The 25,147-nt window shown below is 50.1% G+C and overlaps 11 protein-coding genes across 11 annotated transcripts; 4 read left to right on the top strand and 7 right to left on the bottom strand.

The window, feature by feature from the left end:
- Window positions 1-262: 262 nt before the first annotated feature.
- Window positions 263-2,412, bottom strand: N7484_008845 (transient receptor potential ion channel family protein; the record flags this gene model as incomplete). Its single annotated transcript, XM_057119232.1, has 2 exons — window positions 263-2,049; window positions 2,115-2,412. The coding sequence occupies 2 exons, from the start codon at window positions 2,410-2,412 to the stop codon at window positions 263-265; spliced, it is 2,085 nt and encodes a 694-aa protein (XP_056968787.1).
- A 1,546-nt stretch (window positions 2,413-3,958) lies between these two features.
- On the bottom strand, window positions 3,959-5,060 carry N7484_008844 (telomere length and silencing 1 family protein; the record flags this gene model as incomplete). The annotated part of the gene is made up of 2 exons (XM_057119231.1): window positions 3,959-4,194; window positions 4,247-5,060. 2 exons carry the CDS (start codon window positions 5,058-5,060, stop codon window positions 3,959-3,961), a joined length of 1,050 nt encoding a protein of 349 aa, XP_056968786.1.
- Window positions 5,061-5,302: 242 nt separating this feature from the next.
- Window positions 5,303-6,902, top strand: N7484_008843 (actin family protein; the record flags this gene model as incomplete). Its single annotated transcript, XM_057119230.1, has 3 exons — window positions 5,303-5,345; window positions 5,462-5,957; window positions 6,026-6,902. 3 exons carry the CDS (start codon window positions 5,303-5,305, stop codon window positions 6,900-6,902), a joined length of 1,416 nt encoding a protein of 471 aa, XP_056968785.1.
- A 474-nt stretch (window positions 6,903-7,376) lies between these two features.
- On the bottom strand, window positions 7,377-9,395 carry N7484_008842 (uncharacterized protein; the record flags this gene model as incomplete). Its single annotated transcript, XM_057119229.1, has 2 exons — window positions 7,377-9,054; window positions 9,109-9,395. The coding sequence occupies 2 exons, from the start codon at window positions 9,393-9,395 to the stop codon at window positions 7,377-7,379; spliced, it is 1,965 nt and encodes a 654-aa protein (XP_056968784.1).
- Window positions 9,396-12,292: 2,897 nt separating this feature from the next.
- On the top strand, window positions 12,293-13,547 carry N7484_008841 (uncharacterized protein; the record flags this gene model as incomplete). Its single annotated transcript, XM_057119228.1, has 4 exons — window positions 12,293-12,533; window positions 12,585-12,652; window positions 12,704-13,044; window positions 13,130-13,547. 4 exons carry the CDS (start codon window positions 12,293-12,295, stop codon window positions 13,545-13,547), a joined length of 1,068 nt encoding a protein of 355 aa, XP_056968783.1.
- A 211-nt stretch (window positions 13,548-13,758) lies between these two features.
- Window positions 13,759-13,938, bottom strand: N7484_008840 (uncharacterized protein; the record flags this gene model as incomplete). Its single annotated transcript, XM_057119227.1, has 1 exon — window positions 13,759-13,938. One exon carries the CDS (start codon window positions 13,936-13,938, stop codon window positions 13,759-13,761), a length of 180 nt encoding a protein of 59 aa, XP_056968782.1.
- A 438-nt stretch (window positions 13,939-14,376) lies between these two features.
- Window positions 14,377-16,661, bottom strand: N7484_008839 (uncharacterized protein; the record flags this gene model as incomplete). Its single annotated transcript, XM_057119226.1, has 2 exons — window positions 14,377-16,224; window positions 16,275-16,661. The coding sequence occupies 2 exons, from the start codon at window positions 16,659-16,661 to the stop codon at window positions 14,377-14,379; spliced, it is 2,235 nt and encodes a 744-aa protein (XP_056968781.1).
- Window positions 16,662-17,081: 420 nt separating this feature from the next.
- On the top strand, window positions 17,082-18,200 carry N7484_008838 (uncharacterized protein; the record flags this gene model as incomplete). Its single annotated transcript, XM_057119225.1, has 4 exons — window positions 17,082-17,115; window positions 17,169-17,527; window positions 17,584-17,875; window positions 17,935-18,200. The coding sequence occupies 4 exons, from the start codon at window positions 17,082-17,084 to the stop codon at window positions 18,198-18,200; spliced, it is 951 nt and encodes a 316-aa protein (XP_056968780.1).
- A 1,488-nt stretch (window positions 18,201-19,688) lies between these two features.
- Window positions 19,689-21,385, bottom strand: gprM (the record flags this gene model as incomplete). The annotated part of the gene is made up of 5 exons (XM_057119224.1): window positions 19,689-20,722; window positions 20,774-20,912; window positions 20,963-21,117; window positions 21,168-21,263; window positions 21,316-21,385. The coding sequence occupies 5 exons, from the start codon at window positions 21,383-21,385 to the stop codon at window positions 19,689-19,691; spliced, it is 1,494 nt and encodes a 497-aa protein (XP_056968779.1).
- Window positions 21,386-23,108: 1,723 nt separating this feature from the next.
- On the top strand, window positions 23,109-23,354 carry N7484_008836 (uncharacterized protein; the record flags this gene model as incomplete). Its single annotated transcript, XM_057119223.1, has 1 exon — window positions 23,109-23,354. One exon carries the CDS (start codon window positions 23,109-23,111, stop codon window positions 23,352-23,354), a length of 246 nt encoding a protein of 81 aa, XP_056968778.1.
- A 921-nt stretch (window positions 23,355-24,275) lies between these two features.
- N7484_008835 (uncharacterized protein) lies at window positions 24,276-24,716 on the bottom strand (the record flags this gene model as incomplete). Its single annotated transcript, XM_057119222.1, has 2 exons — window positions 24,276-24,450; window positions 24,586-24,716. 2 exons carry the CDS (start codon window positions 24,714-24,716, stop codon window positions 24,276-24,278), a joined length of 306 nt encoding a protein of 101 aa, XP_056968777.1.
- Between the last annotated feature and the right edge of the window lie 431 nt (window positions 24,717-25,147).

Raw genomic sequence — 25,147 nt, 5'->3', positions numbered from 1 at the left:
ATAATGAAGGTCGAGGTCCAATGTGGAGTATAAGGGACAAGAGAAGGGGGTGGATGCATAGAGGGGAAAGTAGTACGCCACAAACATCCAATGGCGAGAATAATGAAAAATTATCCTCTGTTCGAATACGCTAAGCGAAAAGGATCAAAAAAAACCGTCTGGGGGAAAGAAAAAGACCCGTCAGGCGTTATAAAATGTCGAAGGAGAGAGAGAAAAAGTGAGTGAAAGAGAAGCTTCTGTATCATGACTTCAGAGCGCAGGCCTACAATGCCATGCCATACCCGGCAGTGGTCGGATGCCGGCCCTCGAGAGATGGGCTTCGGCGACCATGTCGAGATTCTGGGCTGGAACTGCGGTTGTGTGCAACACCGTAATCGGCGTACACCAACCGCTCCTTGCTGCCAGCGGAGTCGGGCCGTGACGGGTAGTCCCGGTAAGTCTCGTATGGACGGTTGAAGTTAAACTTGCTCACCTCGGAGTAATCCTTCCGCGGGGGGTGATCAATCAGAAGCGAATCGCGGGCATCCAAGGGAGTCAGATCATCGAGGTCACGGTTGGCCTTCTCAGCTTCCTTCCTCCGCTTCTCATGGATGTTTTCACGGAACATTGCGATGATCGCATTGACAACGATCAGAATGGCGAGGAGGCCAGTCAGGAGTGACTGAATAACGATAAGGACAATTCCAGTCACAGTCTTGGTGGTCTGAGAGAGTCCCAGCTCATCGACGAAGACCAACACGCAAGCAACTGATAAGACACGCACGATTTGGATGGTGATGTTGATTCCCGTGGTTGATTTCCGGGCGTAGGGGCGGTTCCATACCACAAGACCCAACAGCAGAACCTCACAAACCAATTGGCCGGCACTTTGGAACATTCCATGGCCCTGCGCACCGGCAATGATGCAACCTTTAACCAAAGCGTAGATAATGACTGGCACAAAGAGCCACCAGAAGTCTTTCTTGAGATTGTCGTAGAAGAGACTGTACTTGCGCCAAGTGTCCCTGTCATCATAGAGACCCGAAGTGTCTCCTTCCGTCTTTTTGTATTTGCGAGCCATCAAGAAAATGCGAACTGCGAAGAATGCCAAGACGGCTGTGAAAACAGTCAAGGTCACAGCGGCAAGCAACTTGGCTGCCCATGAGTCACCATTCTTGAGCTGGTAGACACAATACATCACCCAAATACTGTACAGAATGAGAATCATGTTGGTGATGGTCCGGGCCATGATGCCCCAGTAGTCCTTTCGGAAGTCGGTGAGTTTCTTGGGGAAATTGCCGTAAAGAGCCCACAGCTCCAGGATGACCTTGAAGAGCAGAATTCCAACAATGACAACACCGATCACAATCGCAAAGATCAACAGCACCGTCATGAAAATGTTAGCGGAAGGAATCATCAGCTCTTCGGCGAGAGCTTTGATCTTGTCCATGTCGTCGCTGCTGGTGCTGTTGGAGTCGGATCGAGCTGCCAGTGTCACCGAGCGGCGCACCATATCTAAGCTGCGCTTCGTGGACGAGGAATTTGAGGTCTGATCGATACTCCCCAGGTACGACAGGCTGTTATCAGTAAGGTTGCCGCCGGTAGCTTTTCGGAAGCTGTCGATCGAATTCTGCAGACCATCCCACGAGACAAGGCCAGTACTCCAGGCAAAGTTCTTGGTGAAGCTCGTGTAGACGGCGGGGTAGCTGACACTCAGCATACCGTTCGTGGCCATACAATGAAACCAACCCATCACGTCTCCGAATCCCGGGCTGGAAGTCGAGGCACCTGGGTGTCCGCCAACCGCACTGATCGCAGAAACACCACTGAAAGCAAGCGCGCCCGCTGCAATACCCGCCGAAGCCCATGACACGGCCTTCATGCTTGTTGATTTTCCATTTGTCAAGTCAGACTCCACGCACGCGAGGTTGTCGCCTCCGGAGACCGATTCCAAGACGAGTTTGGCCTGGCCGTCGAGATCGGGGATATTGAACGCGATGGAGGGGATTTCGCTCGCGTAGCTCTCGGGGACGGTGATGGTGCCCTGAGCAGAAAAGCTGCCGGATGGCACTAGGAAACATGTTAGGCTTTCCTGTCCAACGGTCATCTATTTGGGGAAAATCAACGATACTCACCTGGGCAGAGCTCGTCCACGTGGACCTTGTCGCCGCAGGGCTCGAAAGAGTTGCTGTAGATTTGACTGCCATAGGCCGTCACGGTCAATGTCGCTTTGACTTTTTGTTCCTTCGCACTGGTACCAGCCAGGTTGAAGATAAGTTCTCTCGTTGAGCGAGTGTAGGTGATGTCCAGATCGGTGATATCGATGCTCGAGTCGGTCATGCACAGGTCAAAGCCCTTGGTACTGAGGGTATCGACAGCGAACGCGTGCGGCACCACGCTGAGACCCAACAGGGCCCAAAGGAGGGATCTCATGGTCCCTGAACCAGACAGTGTATCGCGCACGATCAGTTTAAAACAAAGTCATCAAGGAAGCGATCGCAGGTGGATAATTAGAGAGTGACGATCAATTAGGCGCGAATATCGTCGGATCAACCTGACGAAGACGCGCGATAGGGAGGGAAGAGAGTGATTATAACGATTGACGTGGTTACCGGAAGAATGAGAATCTGGAAGTGAGTGAACAGAACCCCTCTCTGGAATGGGGAAAGGACTCGAGGTTCTCCAGGAGAAAAAGAGGTGCAGGAGGTAACCCCCTGACTACTTGATTGGCTCTAGCCCGTTTCAGAGTCTAGACTCCGCTCCTTTTCGGCCTTGGTGATTCGTTGTTTTTTGACGCCAGGCCATCTTCTCGATCGAATCAGTTCGTCATGATGGTGATTCTTGATTTTGAATTTGGCATTTGGTCATGCCTGCTCGTCTACAACAATTATATTTAGCTGGTGGTGACCTGCGATCAATGAAGCTAAAGCTAATAGATAAGTGGAACACCCAACCATGGTTAGACCCCCAATTACCACAGAGTTAAAAGAGTCTAACTTGGGCTCCAGCCCGGCGCCACAACAAAACGCAAGGTGGTTCCCCCTTTGAAACAGTCCCATCCGTGGTTTACATTCTGCATTACACGTCAATTTGTGTGCCCTACATTGTCGTAGTGGAAAGATCGAACAACACAGGTCTCGCCACGCATACGTGTCGATCCCCTGCATCGACTCGGTTCTAGACTGTGGATCTTGCATCTGGATTCCAGGTCAATCGAAGAACTAGAACCTATACTGGCAAGACAATCCTGAGAACGGTTCCACAACGTCTAGATGCCTCGTACCTGTATCGGTACCTGACAAAGGACAAAGACAAGAAAAAAAAAGGAAATGACGGGTTCCGGGCTCTATCTCCGCGCGTTATCAACCTGAGACATGGGCCAAGCGCCAGCCTCATTCTTTAACTGGTGTGGTGGCGCTGACGTTGTGGATGCTAATCATCATAATTATAGTAACTAACGGGAATTTCATGAATAATATCGCTTATGTCGCACTATTCCCGAGCTAAGAGCAAGGCCCCCATTTGTCTATTCCAGAACCGCCATAGTATGGAATTTGTAGCATTTCGGTTCCTGATTCTTCAGCCCTGTCCCGGAGATACAGTAGCACCGTACCTGCGGTAGCCCGGGAGTGACTGGCTTACGTATAGGAAATCTTACAACAGCAAGAGCTCTACACGTATATGTATTCTGAGACTCTTCAGGGTCATCAAAATTGGATCACTCGTATCCCATGCTGGGACTGGTATGTGGCGTGTGAGATCACTGCAGATCGTCCAAAAATACTCGGTCCTCTCCCACCACGGCAGAGGTGGATCAGGCAATATATTAGTTTCCAAAATCAGAGCCGTGTGCCATCCCTAGGGTATCACCGAATTGTATTATTATTTTACACTTTGTTTTGTGCGATCCATCCGAAGACCATCTATTTGTGTGAGATGTCTCAAACTTTGTAGGCCGAACGTGACATCCAATTGCTGATCATTTCTGCCCGGTCTTGCTCTGCATCTCTCGCATCGCAGCTCTTGCACTGCGGCTTCCACCCAACTTAGGTCCCTTGGGAGCTTCTGTCTTCTCAGCTGTGGGGCGGGTTGTCCGAACCCGTCGCCGGGATTGAATGGCATCCATGAAGTCTTGACGGAACTTTTCGGCAATGCGGTCATCCGCCGCTTGATCATCCGGTAGCACTTCTTCCTCCGGTTCATCATAGATATCCACTGCGAAAGTTAGTGTCGGTCCGGTAAATAGAGGGGGTTTCCAGAATCTTACGTCGGCTTTCACGCATGACCTCGTCCACAAGGCGGTCGCGTTCGATGTCAGCGCTGGTGCGTCGCTTGCGGTTGCGCCATGGTTTTTGAGGGCCAGAACGGCCGGCCTGGGGTTCAGACTCGCCGGGATTGGAAGAGTCTTCGTCACCAGCCAATCGTTTCCGGGCAGCTTCGGTGCGCGCAATATTCTGCATTGTTGTCTCCTGGCCAAGGTCGATTTCATGTAGCTTGCCCAGCGAGGCGGGCGCCCGCTGCTGTTCATGTATTGACAGTTCGCTAGCATTCTGTGTATCAGCCGATTGATAGGCTTCGGAATTGTCTGGTAGTGGGCTGCGTTGGGATCGCTTAGCCATCTCGGAATCTATAAAGGCCATCCTTATCTTGTTAGTCTGGATTTGAACGGGCTGCGTCACGCAAAGTAAGGCTTCATACATGTGCTTGTCCACATCCTCTGACTGCCCAGTATATGTGGTAAACCGATCACACATTGCCTGAATTCTGTCCGTCTCCATTTCATCTGCAGATGCCAACGCCGTCTGTCGATTGCCGTCCTTGGATCGCGAAGTGGTGGAGAACCCTATGCCTCCTTTTCGAGATTGCTGCGGGCGCCGTAAACGAACGACATTTGTAGGCTCTGCGGTCTGATCTTCGTCCCCTGTGGACAGGGCTTCAGGAGTTTGGTTGTCATTTCTGCTGGGAGTGGCGGCTTCGCTAGCGGCGCTGGGGTTCGTGTCATTAATGCGGCGTGGAATGAATTTGCGTCGCTTTGCAGGGCGAAATAGTAGCTCAGGCGCGGCGTCAGCTTCAGTATCCATTGTAATTATTAGCGGTGAATAGAGCTGGTGAAAGAAAAGAAAGATTGAAAGCTGACAGGTGAGGTCATTTAGTGCCAAGCAGACCCAATCAGTTCTCTCTCCGCCAAAGCTGCTCCCGCACCGAAAAGACCGCTTCGTCCCCCTACCTTCCCTTGTCTCCTACGCGCGTGGTTTCGCAGACCATTTAACCCCTCGGTCTGAACAATTTCCCCTCTACTGCTTTGTCTTGCTGCGTTATCACCATGAACCCTTCCAATCCACCCCAAACTGCCGAATATGGTGGAGGTACGTGTCTTGCGCGATGCGCGCCCGCTTCTCGTCCCTCACAGACCCAGCTCCGACGCAGATGGACATAGATCTAGACAAATTCTCAATCAAATGCTAATATGCGTCGCATTTAGATGAAGTCTCAGCCATTGTCCTCGACCCAGGCTATTCGACCGTCCGCGCTGGCTTCGCTGGCGAAGATGCCCCCAAGTCGCTAATCCCAACATATTACGGCAAGTACAACGCTGATGGCCAGGAGAAGTTCATCTACGGAGATGACATCTTTGTGACCCCGCGCCCCGGTCTTTCTGTCCACAACCCGATCGGGAGGGATGGCATTGTTGAGGATTGGGACATGGCGGAGAAGGTGTGGGAATATTCGTTCGCTTCACGACTCACGGGCGCGAAACCAGGCAATCCATTCCAAAATGGATTGAACGACATCCCCAGTGAAGAGCTCCCAACAGAGATGGAAGTTGAGTCGGAAGAGAAGCCTTTGGCAGACAGCCCATTGTTGATGACCGAGCCCGGATGGAACCCGGCCAAGGCACGCGAAAAGACCATTGAGATTGCCATGGAGAAATGGGGCACCCCGGCTTTCTACCTGGCACGGAGTGGTGTGCTTGCTGCGTATGTATCTTCGACTGAGATCCTCGGGTTCTACATGCGTGTAGCTTTGCTGATTCTTGTTGCTACAGTTTTGCTTCCGGTAAAGCCTCTGCTCTCGTGGTGGACATTGGTGCCTCTAATATCTCCATCACCCCGGTTCACGACGGCATGATCCTCAAGCGAGGTGTGCAACACTCACCACTAGGTGGCGACTACATTTCATCCCAGATCCGCGCATTGTTCAAGAAGAACTCCCCGCAACCTATCACCATCACGCCGCACTACCTGATCAGCTCTAAGAATGCTGTCGAGGCTGGCCAAGAACCCCAGGTCAAGTTTAAGACTTTCGCCGCCGACAAGGCGCCAGATGCGTCGTACCGCGCTCTTTTGGAAGAGCGCACGCTCTCCGAGTTCAAGGAGTGTGTCGTCCAGGTCTGGCCTGGCCCTAACAAACTCTCTGCTACTGGACCCAACGGCGTTTCTAACGAAGACGCCGCGCGCTCATCTCCCGGCCGGCCGTTCGAGTTTCCGGATGGATACAACCAGGTCTTCGGCGCCGATCGCTTCCGCGTTGTGGAGTCTTTGTTCGATGCTAAGGCTGCTATTCCCGATCCCGACTCTCCCTTCCCTGCTCCGACCCCCGCTCAGACTCTCCCCGAGTTGATCAAGGCATCCCTGAGCGGTGTGGACGTCGATATTCGTCCCCACCTGCTAGCCAACGTCGTCGTAACCGGCGCCTCCAGTCTGCTTTACGGTTTCACTGACCGTTTGAGCCAAGAACTGATGGCCCAGTTCCCTGGTCCACGCGTTCGTATCTCGGCCGCCGGTAACACTGCTGAGCGCCGCTTCGGCTCCTGGATCGGAGGAAGTATCCTGGCCAGTCTGGGTACTTTCCACCAGATGTGGATCTCCAAGAAGGAATACGAGGAGCACGGAGCCAACATTGTAGAGAAGCGCTGCAAATAATCCACCCTCTCACCTCTTTCCTGATCTTTGTGCGTTTCCATGGACTCATGCGTTATGAACTGTGTCCATCCTGTGTTTTGGTCATTTTTGGGCGTTTACTGCTTAGGCGCTTGCCGGGGCTCGAGTATGCGGATTTAGGCTCGGCCTTCGGGTCTGAAAAAATGAATGCTAGATATTTTTTTAGTCCCGGGTTCTTTCTTCTGATTCTATTTTATACGACTAATGCCATTGTCCTTCGAAACCGGAATTGATTTGTTTCTGTAGGTTGATAAAGAAAAGGTCTTGTGCCAAGCCAAGCAATGTGGGTATAAACAACAATAACAAAAGGCAATCACCAAGAATTGCAGAAATGGTATAGTATAGGTATGAGGCATAGACGGATCCAGCCGTCACTCCCTCTCAGAGACTTGAACTCGCAAGTCCGAACAATACAGCCAAAGCCAGGTATATATGGCTTCCACGAGCGTACAGATCTCAACCCCGCGCACACTCAACAGTCCTTGGTCGATGTTCCTGCGCAACAGAAGGGATAGTAGCAAGAGTAGGAGGCGGCAGAGCCGGAAGCGCAGTGATGATGGACCCCGAGTCACAATCAGGATTCTCATCCACACTCGCCCGATGTCCACCAACCAGCTCATCGTCATTCATCTCCTCGTCCAGTGTCATCTGCACTGAGAGCACATGAATCCGTGGCGACGTCTCAGGCCGCTGTTTAAATGAATACGTATTCAGCACCTCCGGCGCATCCTGCACCCAAGACATCTGTCTCTCCAAGTCCGGCCCATCACCCAGATCCGCCCGATTCGAGCGAGCACGCCAGGCATTCGGCGATTTCGCGCGGAAGATACTGCAAGGCCAGTCCTTGGCGGTCTTTGTCAGAGTTCGACCGCATGTCCCCGTCTTAGTAGTCATGGTATCCCAGGCCTCGACTACGCGGTCCGTTTTTAGGAATTGGGAGACTTGTTCTTTCATGGACTCGTAGGTTTCCTTTTCAGAGGGATCCTGTTTTGAGACCCGATGAGATTCTGGGATTGGGGGTGGGGGTGGGATGGGGGGCTTAGCCATGGACTGCTGTGTTCGGGGACGACCCGTATTCGCCCATAATGCTTTTAGTTGTTCCATGGAGACGCTGCGCGACTTGAGGGTACGGGCAGGGGCCGAAACGGGGCGATTCTGTGTAGTATCAGCCTTTTCGCCATCACTGAGTGATCTTTTCGGAAGGAAGGGCTTTGATAGTTTTCTGCTCAGTCTGCCTGCTGTTCTGGGACGAGGAACTGGTGGCTGGGGGGTAGTGGAGGTGGAACTGGTGTCCATGGCCAGGGCACTACACGATTTTGCGCGGCTTAGGGCCCTGGGTATGTTACTTTCCCGCTTAGTAGCATTGGTAGTGCTGCGACCCACATTGCCCTTTTCTGTACCTATTCCCTCCTCGCCCGGCTTGGTTGAGTTCTTTGGTTTCAGTAGGGGGTCGCGGGGAAGGGGTTTCTCGGAGGGGAGGGGGGAGAACAGTTTCTGTCTGACTGATCGTGTGCGAGTTGCAGGTCTAGGGGTCTTAATGAATGAGCGCACGTCTTTCCTGCTTGCTACGCCCACTCGTCGTTGCATCTCTGTGACTGCTAGGGCAAGTTGGGCAAGAGCCTTTTGGAGGGATGTGCCGCGTCGACGAAGTTTGGAGAAGGCTTCGAGCCAACCTTCTAGGTTGTCCATCATCGCCTGGTAAAATGCCTTGAGGCTGTGGGTTTCGAAACAGCCTTCATCCGACATTTGCAGGAGGTAGTGCCATAGGACACTGATTGCTTCTTTGCCCTTGCGCAAATCCCTGATGGCATCGGTGATGGCAAGCGTGAACCGGCTCGCAGCATGCTCAATTTGATCGTGGTAAGCCACCAATGAAAGGCGAAAATTGCGATCTTCGAGCATCTGATCGAAGACATGTAAGTTCTCCAGGGGAAGACTTAGATATTGGATCCTCGTGCGGACATCCATGTGGATGATTAGAAAATCCTCAGTGGTTCTTTGCAAAAAGCCATCCATTTCATCGACATGGCTTTGCAGGATCTTCATAACCTGAGGTTCTGATATGGCAAGTCGCCTGGCCAGCAGATGGACTCCAAACACCATTTGGGAGATCAGCTTCCAAAACGGATGATACCTGAGCATGTCAGCCTTGGAGCCCCACTCATGTCGATTTGAATTGACTGCTCACTGTTCAGAGGCGCGTTGGCGCCATTTGCGACCACAAAGCCGTTCGTATTCATCATTCTCCAGTAAGTCTCGACGGCGGGACTGGGCATCGATATCAACCACCCACTGACTTGCAGAATGGTGCTTTGTTTCGCGAATCGACTCCTCAAAGGGACCTTGTAGTTGAGCAATCGGATGCTCTGGAGACGGTTCTAGCAGATCCTCCGCATCTGTCGAGTCCTCTGATATGGGGGTGATAGGGCTAACAGGACTGCGCCCGTCCACGCCCAAATAGCTGGGAATCATCATGGTGAAATGTTGCGAAAATCAACAATGCGGTGCGACTTTTTCTCCAGCGTCAAGTTTATCATATAGAAGAGCCAGAAGTCCAGACTTCGACCACAACCGACGGTAAATTGGATCCGCACTTAAGTGCAACAGCTAATTAAAGTGCATGCTAGCATCCATCGAGGACCGTTGGATCTAAAATTGTGATCGGAGCCAAGGGGTGTTCATTCTGGTGCAGGCTGGGAGAAAAGGGCGTATGAATCAAGATCGAATGTCGGGGTCGCTCCTGGTTCAAATCAGCAACGATCAAAGACAAAGCGGGTTGGAACATACAAATCCGAAACCGAAGTGCGCCACTCAAACCAGCCTTCTGGGTCGGGTGAACCGCGGGTGTCAAGTTTCAAGGATTCAATTCGAAAAAGAACAAGAATCGAGATCTGGCAAAGGTTATATAGAGGGATTGTTTGGATGAAAAACTCGCGACAATGAGAAAGCGGAGAAGATGCCATTCACAGATTAAAATGAAATTTTCTGTAATTTCTGCGATGAATTCGGTGGAAATTTTGTGTCTTCAAATTTCCCATTTCCCCCTTTGTGGAGCCCCCTGTCACCAACTTCGTTCCATGGACACACCGTTGACAAATGACCAGTGCGGGCTCGGAAAGCCGGTTCAGAAATAGAAGAATAAAGCGACGATCGAACCTCATCGCGCTCGTGGGTTTCCCACGCGTGCAGAGAGCTGTGCCTCTTCCCCAATTCCGGGTTTCAGAATGACGATCTCTATTTGTTCTCCACATGTCGCGGCAGACTAGCCCGAGTGGGTGCCGTATTGCGCATTTCGAGATCAGGTCCGGGGCCTAGCCCCGAACCAGTGGGAATTGCTGGAGGTGAGATGTAGCTCAGGCGACCGCAGATACGATGATTGACTGATCCAATCTCCGGTTGCAATCAATTATCTCAACGGGTTGAATAGCCTTAAGGAATAGAATCATAGATTCTGTTGACCTATAGGGGTTTTTTGATTACAGTGACCTTCTACAGTATAAACAAAGAAAAGGTAATTATGTAAACGTTATCGTGATGATGTAAAGTACATCGAGTACACATATCAATCCAGTCGGAAGAGGTCGCATCCAGATCTCCACCGTATCCATACATCGTGTTTGTGTTTTCCAATAATAGTAACAAGATTACCTATAAGGATCATCTTCCACTTGAGACTCGATGCCTGCAGAGTTTCGTCCTGAAACGTTGCCACCTCGGGAAGACTCGCAGCCTCATCCATGGAATACGTAAATGGCAATGATTTGTCGCCTTCCCCGCTTGAGCAAGGGTAGCGGCCTTAGCAACGTGTGGGATCGGAACTGGGAGCCAAAGAGAAGAGATGTGTGATTTAGCCGGTTGAGGTGTACTTTGGACAAGGTCATCAGATCAATATCAGCCGGAATCCGATGGCAGGTATACGTCTGGTAACCCTGCGCTAACACAGCAGGAGTGCCACTACTTCCATGTAGGCATCAGTGCCTCTATTGTTAGAGTGGCCAGCATGCCACGTAATGAATCCACTGAACGATGCGTTGCCTGGCTAGAATATCAGCAGGGTGCCAGCCCCCTCCCATGGGAGGAGACTGAACACCGAGGAACTTAGTATCAGAAAGCGAATTCGCGACGTTTTCAGCTAAAGGTCGGTATCAGGTCCATGGAAGTGTAGATTTAATTTGTCAGATGACATCGTATACTTATAAGAGTAGTGTATAGAACGAATCTGGTCAATGTCAAATGTCAATCCAATGACTGGGCAGAAAGAATGAGAGAATGAGGGTCAGAATCTTGGAAACAGAAATAGAAAGGGAAGGCTTGGAATTCGAAAGGGCATGGAGGGGGTAGTACTCGACAATCGCGCCTTCCATATTAGAAGATGTCGTGCCTTTGACAAAACATCCCATGCAAACCAATCCAACACATCCGACTCAATACCTGTCATGTGCTGTGGGAATACAAACACTGTCCGCCGTGGGAAAGAATGGACGTGAGGCTGCCTTGAACAGTTTGCGGGTATTAAGAGTGGAGGGGCAATATAACCGATTCCCTAGATTGGAATTAGCTTTGAACATCACGAACTGGTTCCTCTGGGGCATGATCCTGACCTTTTATCTGAAACAAGACCCCAATTCAACGGCTTTGTCGTCAGCCCTATGGTTTTACCTTCGTCGGATCTCGTCCGAGTGGTTGTTGTGCCATGCGGCAGAGACGAGGACTGGGTTACGTCCAGCCAGATAAGAATCATAATGCCACAAGTTAAAAGGGGCAGAGAAGATCTCAAGTGTTGAAGAAACTGCGATTCGCCCCACATGCCCCTATCCCGTTGGGGCTCGTTGGGATTAAGAAGCAATCGAACTTCTTAGTACAGTATTTCCCCGAGAAATGAAGATGAACACCACTCAAAACCCCAGTGGAGTAGGCCATGATTCAGTCTCGTCACGAAGATAGCAACGGGATGGGATTTGTGCTGGAGACATCCACCAGGGCGACAGCAGGATCTAGCGGTATGGTTGTATCCACGCGGAAATGCATCCGTAGCCAACGGCTGCTCCCTTGTACCCACCAGATCCACTCCGGGCAACGCCTTGTGGTCGACCATGATTTCCTATTTGCTACCTGCTTTTCTTCTTCGTTTCTAGTCTCGGGATGGCACCCTTTCTGACAGATGCTGGATTTTAAAGTGGGATCTGCTGGAGTCCAATGGGTTCAAAGGTCCGATGCTCTGATGCGGTGAGCTGTCGCTCTTTTGATCCTTCTCTTTGCAGGCTTTTTTCGACTCGTGTTTTCATCTTCGCTCTCTTTTATTGATACGCTCTTTTTTCGTTTGAGCATGTTTTGATTCTGTTGTCTTACGTCATTGGACGGACTTGGGGATCATGTCGGATGTTCATGAAAGTCGACAGGGGGAGTTTCGGGCTGTGACTATTGCCATGACCGCGCTGGCCGCGGTTTTTGTTACTTTGCGATTTTTGTCCCCGAAGAAAGGAATGGGGCTTGGGATGGATGACTTTGCCATGCTGGCATCCCTGGTGAGTATCGTCACCGCTATCTGGCCATTCTATCTAACAGACTGTTTGCAGTTTCTTCTTTTTGCAGTTGCTGGTCTGAACTTGGCCTGTAAGACAATCATCGACTTCCCATAAATTACCCAGATCTAACAGGGAATAGTGATTCAGTATGGCATGGGACTAGACGCCAGCACTTTGTCAACAAAAAGCCTCGAGATGATTGCCAAGGTAGGTTCACGAAGATCAACTGAGTAGCTTATCCTACTAACATATTTGTAGTTGTTGATAGCTTATGATTGTGTCTATTGCACCACGATTGGCATGATCAAACTCTCAGTGTTACTCATGTATACTCGCATCTTTCCCACCCGGGGATTCCGCGTTGCCGTTATTGTCTTGGGTATAATCACTGTCGCATGGATCATCGTTATTGCCTGTATGAGTGTTATACAGTGTGCTCCCATAGAAAGAGCATGGGATACATCGATACCTGGAGCATGTATTGACGCCAGCGCCTCATTCATCGCAAATGCTGTTCCGAATATTGTGACCGACATCGCCATTATATTACTACCAATGCGAGCGCTGTGGAGAATGAAAACCACCATCACCCACCGTTTGTCTGTTATTGCACTTTTACTTCTGTGCAGCTTGTAAGTTTCCCAGCACAAGATCTGAAGATAGAAACTAACGGTCATTCTGTAGTGTCATTTTTTCAAGTGCTTATCGTTTCTCTGCCCTCTTCGCGTCCAAAGCCACAGATAAATCCTGGACACTCGGTAATGCGTGCACCTGGGGTGTAATTGAGTGTTCCAGCGGCATAATCTCGGCCTGCATGCCCACCTTATATCCATTCTTTGGAACGATCTTGTCCAGACTTTCCATAGGATCTCAACCCAAGACCACAGATCTGAAGATCTTGGGTAGAGCGGAATCCACCAAGCCGGCTTTCCGGCCTCAAAACGAGCATGTGGGGAAACCGATGGTTCAGTTGGTAGTGACACAGCCTGAAGAGGATTTGGGAGACGAGATGCCCTTGAATACTATTATGGTGCGGAGGAGTATGACATGGCAAGAATCAAATTGTGGGAGGGACTGTAAGTCGCCACGTCATTGGAAATGAAAGGTCTAGCTTCTCTCACCGATCTACCTAATACTATGTACATTCTTTATATTCCATGGGGCTACCGTGTATATATCTCCGCCTGGCAAGATTTCCCTCACTTCATTGGCTCTTCTCTTCACTCCAAATGCAACCAGAAGTTTCCCTTCTACCGTACAGTCTCAACTGTCTTTATCGACCATACCCATCCATCTCTCCAGTAGGCCGCCGTTTACGCTTTGACAGGCATGTGCAGATCAAGTTGACGCAGTACCCGTAGATGCTCCTTCTTCAAAGACTTGAACTCGTGATCCAGCTGGTTATGCCATGGATATAAGACGAAAACCTGGAATGCCAACGCCGACGAAGCGACTGCAAAATTGACAAGTGAGATTCCGCGCGTGATCAACATGATGGACTATTTCCAAGGTGACGTTAGTGAATCCTTGGACTTTGGAAATTTCTAGCCGATGAGACTCACGGTAGATGCAAGAATGGATTTGGGAGGTTATGAGGACATTGAAAGCATGGAACAAGTACCCAGAGGCCCAAGTGATGTGATGGTTTCGATATGTTTGGGGGGAAACGGGGAAGGGTTCAGCTTTTCAAGGGCAAGGTGACTCTGTTTCGGTAAGAACGCCGATCGGATACTCGTGATGACCAGATCAGGTTAGAATTGAGGACTTTGCGTTCATTAAAACGGTTTCATCGTTCGTCATTTGGTCTTTCGGAGATTGTTCGTATCTGTCGGATCCGAGACCCGCCAGTTGACGATATCTGCCGGCTGTGTATTTGTGGTAGTCTTCAATGAGTTCTTTTAGTGAGCTCTACTCTTATATCTACCCCAAGCTTATTCATCTACATTAAAAATATCTGTGCCGCGAAAAAGGCTATCAAAAAGAGCTATGTCGATACCCTGTAGATCCCAATCATCTACCCAAGGATCCATCGCGGTGTGTGTTAGTTCGGGCGGAGTGTCCCAGTGGTCTCCGAGTGTTTGATTTGATTCAGGAGACGACAGCTGTTCAAATTGCGATGTTCCTGTTTTTGGGTTGGGAATGCCGAGCTGGTCCCCATTTTGACACGCAGCTAGGCCGTCCGAGCCTGCTAGTGATGCGTAGCCTTGCTCGGTCTGCTCGGAAAGTAGGGCAGTTGTGGGGTCTTTTGAGATAGTACGGCGTTCGAAATTGATTTTACCAAAGTAGGGGATATAGATATGTAGGGCCTTCCCATCATCTGCCAATGTGCCAAAGAATTCAAGCTCCCCCTTGTCGCCCTTAGAGGAGCTTGTGCTGTATGAGGTCCCACTGGCAGCACTCGTCTCAATGATAAGTAGGTGGTGAATGATCTGGACAAACTTAGAGGTAATGCTATCGAGGCCACGACTGGAGGATTTCATGACTTCAAACGCGCGTTCCATCATGGCGCGGTCACTGGGGCGACTGTGCGCGAGAAAATTGAATACAGTATCGTAGTTGTCAGTTTCGGAAGATTGTTGATGCTGTTTGCGAGAGTTGATGTGAGCGGCACACAGTACAACAATGGCAATCAAAGCAAGACATTCGTCGCCGCGGCAATAAAAGTAGACAGGACTTGAAGTGCGAAACGCTAGGTATCGCGATAGAATATCCCGACTGGCGGTGACAGCTGTAATCCTGCTGTGGTCGTATCTGTGTTTGGGTGAGGCGCGGAGCATATAGGGCAGATGCAGTCGGATCAGCAGGTGGTAATGAGCGAACTGGTCCATGAGGCGGATTATATCACCCATTAGCTCGGGATCTTCACTGCTAGGTATGAAGCTAGGCATTAGCCACCATTGGGCTGGCATGTCCGCAGCAATCTTTTGCAGGAGCTTGTCGTCCTCGTGGGTTTTGGTGAGGTCGATTAGGTCGGCCTCAGTTCGCCGCAGAATGTGTTCAGCAACGACGCAGTGGATGCGTTCCAGGCGTTCCATGGGATTACATCCCTCCAAGGCCTTGGGCGTAGCAAAAGTGGCTTCAAGAGAGGTTGGTGGTAGGCCAAGCATAAGAGAGAGATACCGATCCATCTGAACTAAACGAAAGCAGATTTGAGCTTCGTTGAAAGTTTCTCTGGTGGTCGACTCGAGAATTCTCAGCGACGGTGACTCGAGACCGCGATGTATCGCCATCATTTGTGCAACTGCAGTGGCTCGGTGCACAGTCATCCATGATCGATGTAGATTCCCGGAATGATTATGGTAAAAAGCCTCCATCATGATGCACTCTATGCCCTCGACCGAGCAGGTAAGCTCGTCATTGGTAGTCACGAGTCTGATAGCCGTGTCAATTGCTCGAGTCATGATATCAGTATAGAGAGTACCAAGACTTCCCAGTTCTTGTATCTTAGATGGAGGAACGCCACAAAGGAATGTTCCAAGCATGAGAAGCTTGCGGGCGATTAGAACCGGATGGGAGCCTGGGGGAGGTAGTTGTAATATCTCTTTAAGTGATAATATGCGGCCCAATGTTCCGGGACATTGAGTGAGTATCCCACCAGTCAGGCGCATCGTAGGACCACCTGGAAGAGTGCATATGAACTCAAGATCCTCTTGACTGGGCCACGCCATGATGAGTTCCCGAGTCACTGCTTCATGTTTGCCTGCAAGTCGTCTATCTCTATCACGAGGAGCAACCAAAGAGGGTTCCTTTTGTCTACATATCCTTTCGTTTTGAGGGCTCTTTAGAATATCAGTGTTTGGTCAACGAGAGGCTGAGAAAAGAAACGTACTGGATTAACTTTTGCTGATGGTACTGTATTTCGCCGCAACCTTTCTTCATCTTCTAGTGCTGTTAAGGTCGTATGCGTCGAAGATTTATCATTTGATCCATCTTGAGCTTTGTTTATGCCGGCATTGTGAGCTAATATTTCGATAAGTTCTTCCACCCGACCAAGCCGCGAGTCTACCTGGCTGTCAACGGGGGGCACCAGTGTATCTGGAAGCTCTTGACTGATGCAGGCAGTTCCCCGTCGTCGACAGTTACTGCAGCTGGCATTTTCATGCGAAGCGAAGATGCATCGGACTTTCCTTCGCTTGCACTCCCAACAACTTTGGGTGCCTTTACGGACCTTCCTCCGCTTGAGTTCGGGGCAGTCATCTCGGAGGTCTTCGGACATTTTTCATCCGAGCTGAGCTGCGATTGTCTTAGTCAGGTTTAGTATCCAAGCGCGGCTTGACAAGTTCAATTCTGGTGATGCAGTGATGTTGGGGAGTGAGGATGTATCTCGGTCGAAATGGGGTACACAAGTGACGTGCTCCGACCGAGCTCGGCGGTCGAACAACTCCGCATACTGTATTTTCAACATGACTCGAATAACACAATCTCTTGCTTTCTAATTTATTTACAATCTAGTGTTTATTGAATAATCAATCATTATACATTATTTCTCACGGTTCGACCGAATGTTCGGTTCAGGACTAAAACATATATAAGTCTCCACGGGTCAGTTGGTATGATTTCTCTTTGACATTTATGAAAACAATTCGAATCACCTTGTAAGCTCTCTCATATCTACACCTCTACTAAGCCAGGCAAAATGGTCAAAATTGCAGTTGCTGGAGGCTCCGGCAGTAAGTCTACCACCACTGATCGTGTACCATCTTCCAGCGCTAATGCGTATCAGATGTTGGACAGGAAGTCATTGATGTCCTCCTTGCTACGAAAAAACATGAGATAGTGCTGCTATCCAGAAAGGGCGCCCCAGCGGAAGGAACTCAAAATGTCACCTGGTTTCAGACGGACTATTCAGATGTGCAACAGCTGGCACAGATTCTGCATGGAGTACACACTGTTCTCTCCTTTGTGACCGAGCAAGATCCCACTAGCCCGATACAGAAAAATCTCATCGACGCTGCGATTCAGGTTGGCGTCAAGCGCTTTGCTCCCAGTGAATGGTGCTCCGCTACCATGGCGCACATGAGTTGGTATGCATACAAAGAAACAACTCGTCAGTATCTCAAGGAAATAAACAAAGACAAGAAGGTAAAGTTTGATGGATCTTCAACAGTGACAGCAGCTAATGAGTATGACGTGGTAAGGTCCTTGAGTACTGCTTGTTTCAGCCGGGATACTTCATCAACTACTTGACCCGTCCCTACCCATCGGCCAAACACCTCCAACTTATTGACCTCCCCTGGGACTTCCAAAACCGTCGAGTAATTGCAGTGGATGGAGGCGAGGATGCACGTATCACCCTGACTACTGTGGAAGATCTCGCCAACGTGGTAGCCAAAGCTATTGACTTTGAAGGTGAATGGCCCGTTGATGGCGGTATTAGTGGAAATGACACCACAATAGGCGAAATCGTCGCTCTTGGAGAGAAATGCCGCGGTATGTCTTGAATCTTAATCAACGTGACCCTGTGGATATGATCTGACTTTCCATATTAGGCGGCATGCCTTTTAAAATTGACAAAGTGAAGGCGCAGGACTTCGCTAGTGGGGAATGGACGACCCCATGGATGCCGGCCATCGAACACCCTGCCATTCCACGAGAGAATCTCAAGGTCATGGGGAGGATTGTTCTCGCTGGAATTTTGTTGGCTGTCAATGCTAATGAGCTCCATGTTTCTGACTCGTGGAATCGGCTGTTGCCGGATTATGAATTCACGTCTGTCAGTGCGTTTTTGACTGCGGCTTGGAGTGGGAAGCCTTAGAGGGCATGATGACTGGAGACACTGCCTAGTTTGCGTACTGTCATTACTTGAGAACAATGATATGCTTTGGGATCGAGTTCTTCGCGCATTAGAGTTGGTCGAATTATACGCATCGTTTTCTAGAACAAAGTCAAACCGAAAGTCAAAGTGTGGACACAAACGCTTCACGGAATCACATGGAGGACCTCGGCGCGTGCCGGTATTCAAAGCTTAAAATCGGAGTGGCAAGTCAACGCGATTGCTACCATAGACCTATTCGAGCTAGCCCCCACCGAGGCTCGACGGTTACCGTGGTAGACGGGATGAGCGAAAAGGAGGGGAAAGTTTACTGAAGCATCACTTTCCCCCAGAAATGCCTCGATCGCGCGGGGTTCTCCATCCCCATCTGCCGCAGGATCGTCCTTCCATGTGGACAATCAGATGCCGACGAGATAGATTGCTTTTAGATTGTTCATCGCAACCCCGCTCAATGTCTCATTTTCGGGGTCGGCAGATGGACCGTTGGAACCATTGGCTGTTCGGTTCGTAGAGTTTGGTTGAGCCAGACCATCAAACATGATGGGATGCGGGGAGTACTTTCACTCCCCATCGACGGAGTACAGGCATCCTAGAGTACATCGGTGTCCGGAAAAAATGCCCAATTACCACCAATTGAACACCAATGTCCCCTCGGCCCTATAATCCATCCCTCATCGCGTGGCCCAGTCTTTAATCTAAATCTACTTAATCTAATTTACCCCCAGCCCTGGACCCTTTGCGAACTAACTACAACCAGCAACAATAGAGTAGACATCCCCGGGCCGGTCCAACGCCCATGCGAAAAGGGCATACGGTACCAACGAAGGTCCCACCGAAGACAACCGCCGATCAATAGGAGAATTCCATGCATCGCTTATCACACGGTGGCTGCACTAGTGCGCATGCGTAATGTCCTTTCTGCGAGGCCGCGAATATGCAGGAACGGCCGGTTTAACCTTTTTGGGATGGTCGGCTCGAGCCTGTTTGAAACATGGGATGGGACCTAAGTGGGGTTTGCGAGGGTTCCGATGTTCTAGATCGGTGGGGAGATTTGTTTCAAGGGTTTGTGACGTTAGTTCTGGTTCTTTTTCCACCGCATACTTTCTGCTAAGTGTTAGTGTGCGGTAATGTGTCAGTCTAGGTTAGAGATCGTCTTGATTTTGGGTGAAGTTGACGAATCTGGAACCCACAGTGGGACCGTTATGCCGTTATGCCGTGTACGCGGGACGGGATACCAAAGTGACAGAGTTCAGTGAGTGATTTTTGGTTATTATATGTAAACTGGTACATGGTGATACACGGAGGGAAAAGAAAAAATAAAAAAACACATCAACGCCATTGGTCATCAACAGTAGAAGCAAGAATGTACACCCTTTTTTGGAGTATTTGTAACAGCCTTCGCTTGGCCTTTTACGCCCCGCCCTTAACCCCCCGAGAAATGACCCCCAAACCTTAGTCGCGAATTGGGTTCTAACGGCTCCGTGCAAATGTTGATGATGGATCCCAGTCGCGACTAGTGTGTGACGAGCCAGGGGCCCGCGGACCCGAGAAACTCGTAGACGGAGGCACATATTGCGCCTCCTGCCCGAAATGGACGTTTCGATCGAAGGTTGGGCTGGGACTCACCACCGGGCTCCGACTCTGACCGGCCATGTGGGCGGGGCTGGGCGATCGCATATTGTATGCGTAAGGCTCCGGAGTCTTGGCGGTGGTGGTCAGCATCTCGAATCCTTCCTTGTTGGCGTAGCGTTCACTGGCGTCCACGGAAATGAACTCATGACGCCTAGCGAAACCGCGGCTGAAAAGGTCGAGCCAACCGGCAAACATTAGGGGGCGGGCGAATAGAATAAAGTTCCAGAACCCTACTAGCGATAGTAGGTAGACCATTGCGAGTAGTGTGGCTTCATTGGGTCCCAGGCCCGATGCACGGCCCTTGCATTCCGCTTTGCTACCCCCGGCCGCTAGGCAGAGAAGCCAAGGTGCGGCCTTTTTGATGTTGGCTGCAGTGGGGTCGACGTCTCGGTCCAAGTTGATGAAGACCACTGCGAAGAAAATCACATTTCCGAGGATGATCAGCACTAATGCGACCCCACGCCATTGTAACTGTAAGACGCGTTGGAGGCGACGCCAGGCCTGGCGGGCAGAGACAGTTCGGATACTAGAGGTGTAAGAGGGGAGACCGGAGCTGTTGTCGGTGGTCGATGCGGAATTGTCGAATAGCGAGCGCAAGTAGATATGCATACAGTAGGCCATAGTTGATACCTGCAGCACCAAGGAGGCGGCCGCGAAGGACATGATGGGGATCCAGTAATCCTTCAGCCCATTGTCGATATTGATGTGACAGATATCGCCGAACCGGTAAGACACCCCCGTAAGCTTCAGCATAATGGCGAGTCCAATAGCAGGGATGCCGAATCCACACAGGAAAGCCCCCCACATGAATTTTGGCCCCAACACCACCTCCCAGCATACCTGCACATGAAACGCAATTGTTCGAATGAAACCTGTCAGATGTTAGCAGCGGCTCTGATTTGTCGATATTTTGGCATGCATACTCCATATCACCACCATCCAGCCCCCAAAGAGTAACAAGGAACCAGAAAAGGCGCAAGAAAGATCGGAGTACATGTCATTAGGTGTGATATCATTGTAGCATTGGTTGGGCTTAGAGCCGAGGGGAATAATGAATGCGATCTATCACCCCGTTAGTGTGTTTCCAATTATATCCTGCCATCAAGACTTGCCTCCATGCAGCAGATGCCCAGAGTAAAGCATATACTCAAGTAGTGACGATTGGTCCATTTGGGAGAAAGAACGGCATATGAGATCAGGATAAAAACACAGAGGGGTAGAATAGCGACACTGATCCAACTAGCCACTTGGACTCGTTGCGCAATGTCTGAGTGACGTTAGAAAGTTGGCCGACTTGGAAGCTTGGGTATAACTGACTATCGGCATATCGCCAATTGGCGAGAGGGCATGGCAAACAACATGATATAGTCTCGTTGCCAGCGGATACCTGTTCGCAATAACGGCCTGCGATGACTGTCGAAGAGTTAGATCATGATCACATTTTCCAATGAAATTTTTAACCCACATCCACCCGTTGTAGGAAATAGGCTCTCCTGCAAAAAGATGCTAGGACAGTACCCGTGCAAGTCCACCATAATGAAATCGTTAGACCCAGTTCGGCATAGGGCCTAGAAGAAATTCAACGCGCCAGCGCGACGAGGGACCGCGCTTCGCGCAGATGAAAGAGTGTGATCTGGGGAAAGGCGATTGAAGAAAGTCGAAGTGGGCACCAGCCCGGTATACATACCAAAACTCCCGGACTGAAAGTGGACCTCGAGAGGGGGATCAAGGTCCCGAGTACCTGTGGGTGGGATTTTGAAATGGAGACAGGGCTATGATAGGTCGGCTCTCCAAGCACACGAGCGGTCATGGTCGCCGCAGCGCCATAATTGGACTAGGCGAACACACGGGTCCCTTGGAAAAAGTCAATGACAACCCTGGTCGTAGCGTGCACACAACGGAGTCAAAAATACAGAATCCTTGAGGGACGACTCCTTTGGTGCAAGATCAGCATGAGGATCAATAGCCATTGTATGGTACGGAACCACGCAATACCGAGTTCTGGAAGAGCTGTTTGGCGAACTCCATAACCATGGGTTCAATAGGTTTAGCTCATGTTGATCATGAAGGAACCACGTTTTGACCACGTTCGGGTCAGTTGAGTTAAAATGGCAACTTCAGGGGTTGCGGCGTGATATTCAGAGTCTGGACTTTTATTATTTATTTTTATTTTCTGCGTGTTCGTACTCGGTATCCATCTCATCAACGCGCAACTCTCAGATCCCATTCCCCATCAATCGTCATAATGGCAATGTTTAGCCCCCAGCCACAGTCCGTAGTCGCGTCAAGTCTAGATCCAGGGGTTGCTTACTGCCAAGTGCAGTTAGCTCGTATGTATCGGTCCTGTACCCACACAGGTCCACCTCCAATCGGTGATTGTACGCCCCCATTGTGCCGATATTAATAGTACGACAATCGAATGTCCTACATCTGCTGTGTACCCTCTGGATATACTCTGGATCTACTCTTCCATCACAAACCCAGTTCTGACGATCTGATTCGCAACATCGATTTTCACTCTACACAACCTCAACCACCCTAGTCCTCTTCCAGGTGACCCATCGCGCCAAATCGACCAATCATCGTCGATGATTCTCCTGCGACCGTGATTGACCCCAACATTCGTTGTACATACGGCCAATAGTGTCTCAGGCGGGCCTTTTCTGGCAGTTGACGGCTGACCGTTCTCACATGACACTGGACCAGTCCAGCCTGTCTTCCACATTTGTCGATCTTTGGACACCCCCCTCGTCCCTATCAATCCCCGAATCTAGGCCCGTGCCTACTGAGACAAGCAGATCAAAAGTGGGATACGATAGAAGGGAATCCCCCAACAATCACATCATGCCATTCAAAGTACATGTTGATTTATCAACGGACGAATAAGCATCCACCAGATTCACAATGGGACTGGTCACATAGAGAATCACCGTCCAAATGGCTATCCTTTCCCAATGCCTTGCAGACCACAAAGCCTAGCTAGACACTCATGGCGTACTTGATCCAACCCCGCTTTCAAGCCCTTGCCAAGCTCACCATTCAGGTCAAGGTCTATCTGTGATCCCTGCACCATCAGTCCAACTACGATCGCCACCCCAACCCCAGTCCAGCACCCACAAGTCGGCGATCCCGACGCTGATCCCGGGCTTCTTTTTCCCTTGGCGGGTAGCTGCACTAGACTTCGCCCCAACACGAAGTCTTGCAACAGGATAGATACACTCCGCAGCCAATAATCACACTGCCAATGGATAAAGCATCATGTTTCGCCCCGTTCGCGCGTCGACATGGCAGCTGTTACATCCGATTGCCCATACGAGTTGGCTCGCAGTTATCTGGATCCAGTTATTGGCTGCCTGTTCCGCGGTGGATGTAACTGCAACTGTGTTCGGCGCTGGATTGAAGAGCCCCGAGAAGGGCTCGGTGAGTGCTGACCAGATCTTGGCTGGATACAGCGATCGTAGGATCGGACGGAAGACTCGCATCGAGAAACTGATCTCACATTAAGTAAAGTATATCACGCAAAAATGGGCAGATGGTGGTATTGGGACCAATCAGAATGAAAAAGTTGGAAAATTAGGAGACACAGGTTCCATAGTACGCCAGGGCAAACCCGGATGAGAACTTTTGCCACTATAATGAAAGCTTAGCATGAATCATCGCAGAGTTGAAGAATACATAGTCGTCCAAAGTGACCCCTTCTCACCAATAATCTCCATGAGATATGACACCTGCTGCGTCTGAAACCCGTTGCAAGGATGATGGCATCAGCATGCACTTCACGTCCAGATTCGGTTCGCACACCCCCGTCTCGGTGATCTCTTCAATCCCATCTGAGTGAGCTAATTCCACATTATTCCGGTGCGAAAATGCCAAATGCCTCGTATTCTGGACTTGACGTTTACATTCGATCTCGATGCGCGGTGATCAGTGCTTCATGATACCTTCCCGATACCGTCCGCTTCAAATACTCGATCTGCGTGCGTTTTAGGGTCTCGCAGATACGGCCTCCGCTTGCCCGTTAGAATCAGAAGAAGTCCATCTTCGTCATGGCATACAAGTGAAACCGTATGGCCAGGGGTATAGCGCATCATCCATTGGAAGGTACAGGAATAGCTCGGGTCGGGTCGTTCCTCAAGCCGGTGAGACTGACGACTGAATTGAACGAGATAATTGACTTTGTTAGGTCCTTCGCTCATGACAGGTACGGATTGGGTTACACTGCATTCGTTTCCTTTGCCTAATGTCAGCTCTTATCTTTGCAAGGATAACAGGCTTACCAACAACCACTACATCTTTCCCCAGTCAAATGAATGATCTCACTTGGCTGAGTGGAGCAATTTCCCCTGATAGTTATCGCTCTGCACCCTATTTCTCACACTCTCGTTGCACGGAAAGCGCCCCAACCGCCGAAATGAGAATTCTCAATCAGTTCTGATATACTGAGCCCGTCTCGACAACGGTCATCACCGAAGTACCCGTATATTCATCAATGCCGCTTTCTGCACGGTGGATCCGAAGCACACATGTCGAGGATGTCGTGTTTCCAAGCAACACTAAATGAATACAATCCCACGCTGCAGAGCAAACCTGCAGCTTCGTCCTGGATTCAGCACAGGAGACAATGAGTATAAGGTGACGCCACATAAACAGCAGACTAGCTCGACATATCATTTCAGTAATTTGTTCCTAAGCTATTCTTACATCGTATCCACATCTTGGGTAAGTATTCACTCACCATGTCCCCTCTACTCTCCGCCCTCTCCAGAATCTCATACGTAGCTTCCGGATACCGTTTTGTGACTGGACTACAAAGTCAATACCCGAAGAATCTGCGCCGGTACTCAGGATATCCGAATCAATGGACATAGTGCCGGCTGTTCTACAACTGTTGCGATTGTTCAGGTGCCACTGAGTCCAGTCCAGTCTAGATTAGCGAGATCGGCCGGACCGGGTACCAATTTTTCATTATCTATGCTAACATTTCCCCGTAAATGAGATGTGCAGAGCATCCTAGTTCTCATCGCGATACTTGCCGGCTTCATAGTTCGGCTTGCCTGGTATTGATCTCCTGAGTGTATACTCGAGAGTGGCATAAGATCCGATCGGTGCAAAATGCGGAGAGGGCCGTTCGGGTAACCTTCCACTGTGTGGGGGTGTTAAATGTCAATCAGTGGGGGCGTGACAAAGATGGACGCGGATTGGTAAAATGGGGGTGAGTTACCGGTAGCTAAGTTACGAAGAAAAGGGGAAAGGGGAAAGTGTAGACCAATGATTGTGCTAGCTCGAAGCTTGTGAAT

This window comes from Penicillium longicatenatum (genome assembly GCF_028827895.1).
Source record: "Penicillium longicatenatum strain IBT 33135 chromosome Unknown contig_6_segment0_segment0, whole genome shotgun sequence".
Classification (NCBI taxonomy): Eukaryota; Fungi; Ascomycota; class Eurotiomycetes; order Eurotiales; family Aspergillaceae; genus Penicillium; species Penicillium longicatenatum.
The sequence above is the reverse complement of the archived record's forward strand: the minus strand, read 5'-3'. Positions and strand labels throughout refer to the sequence as shown.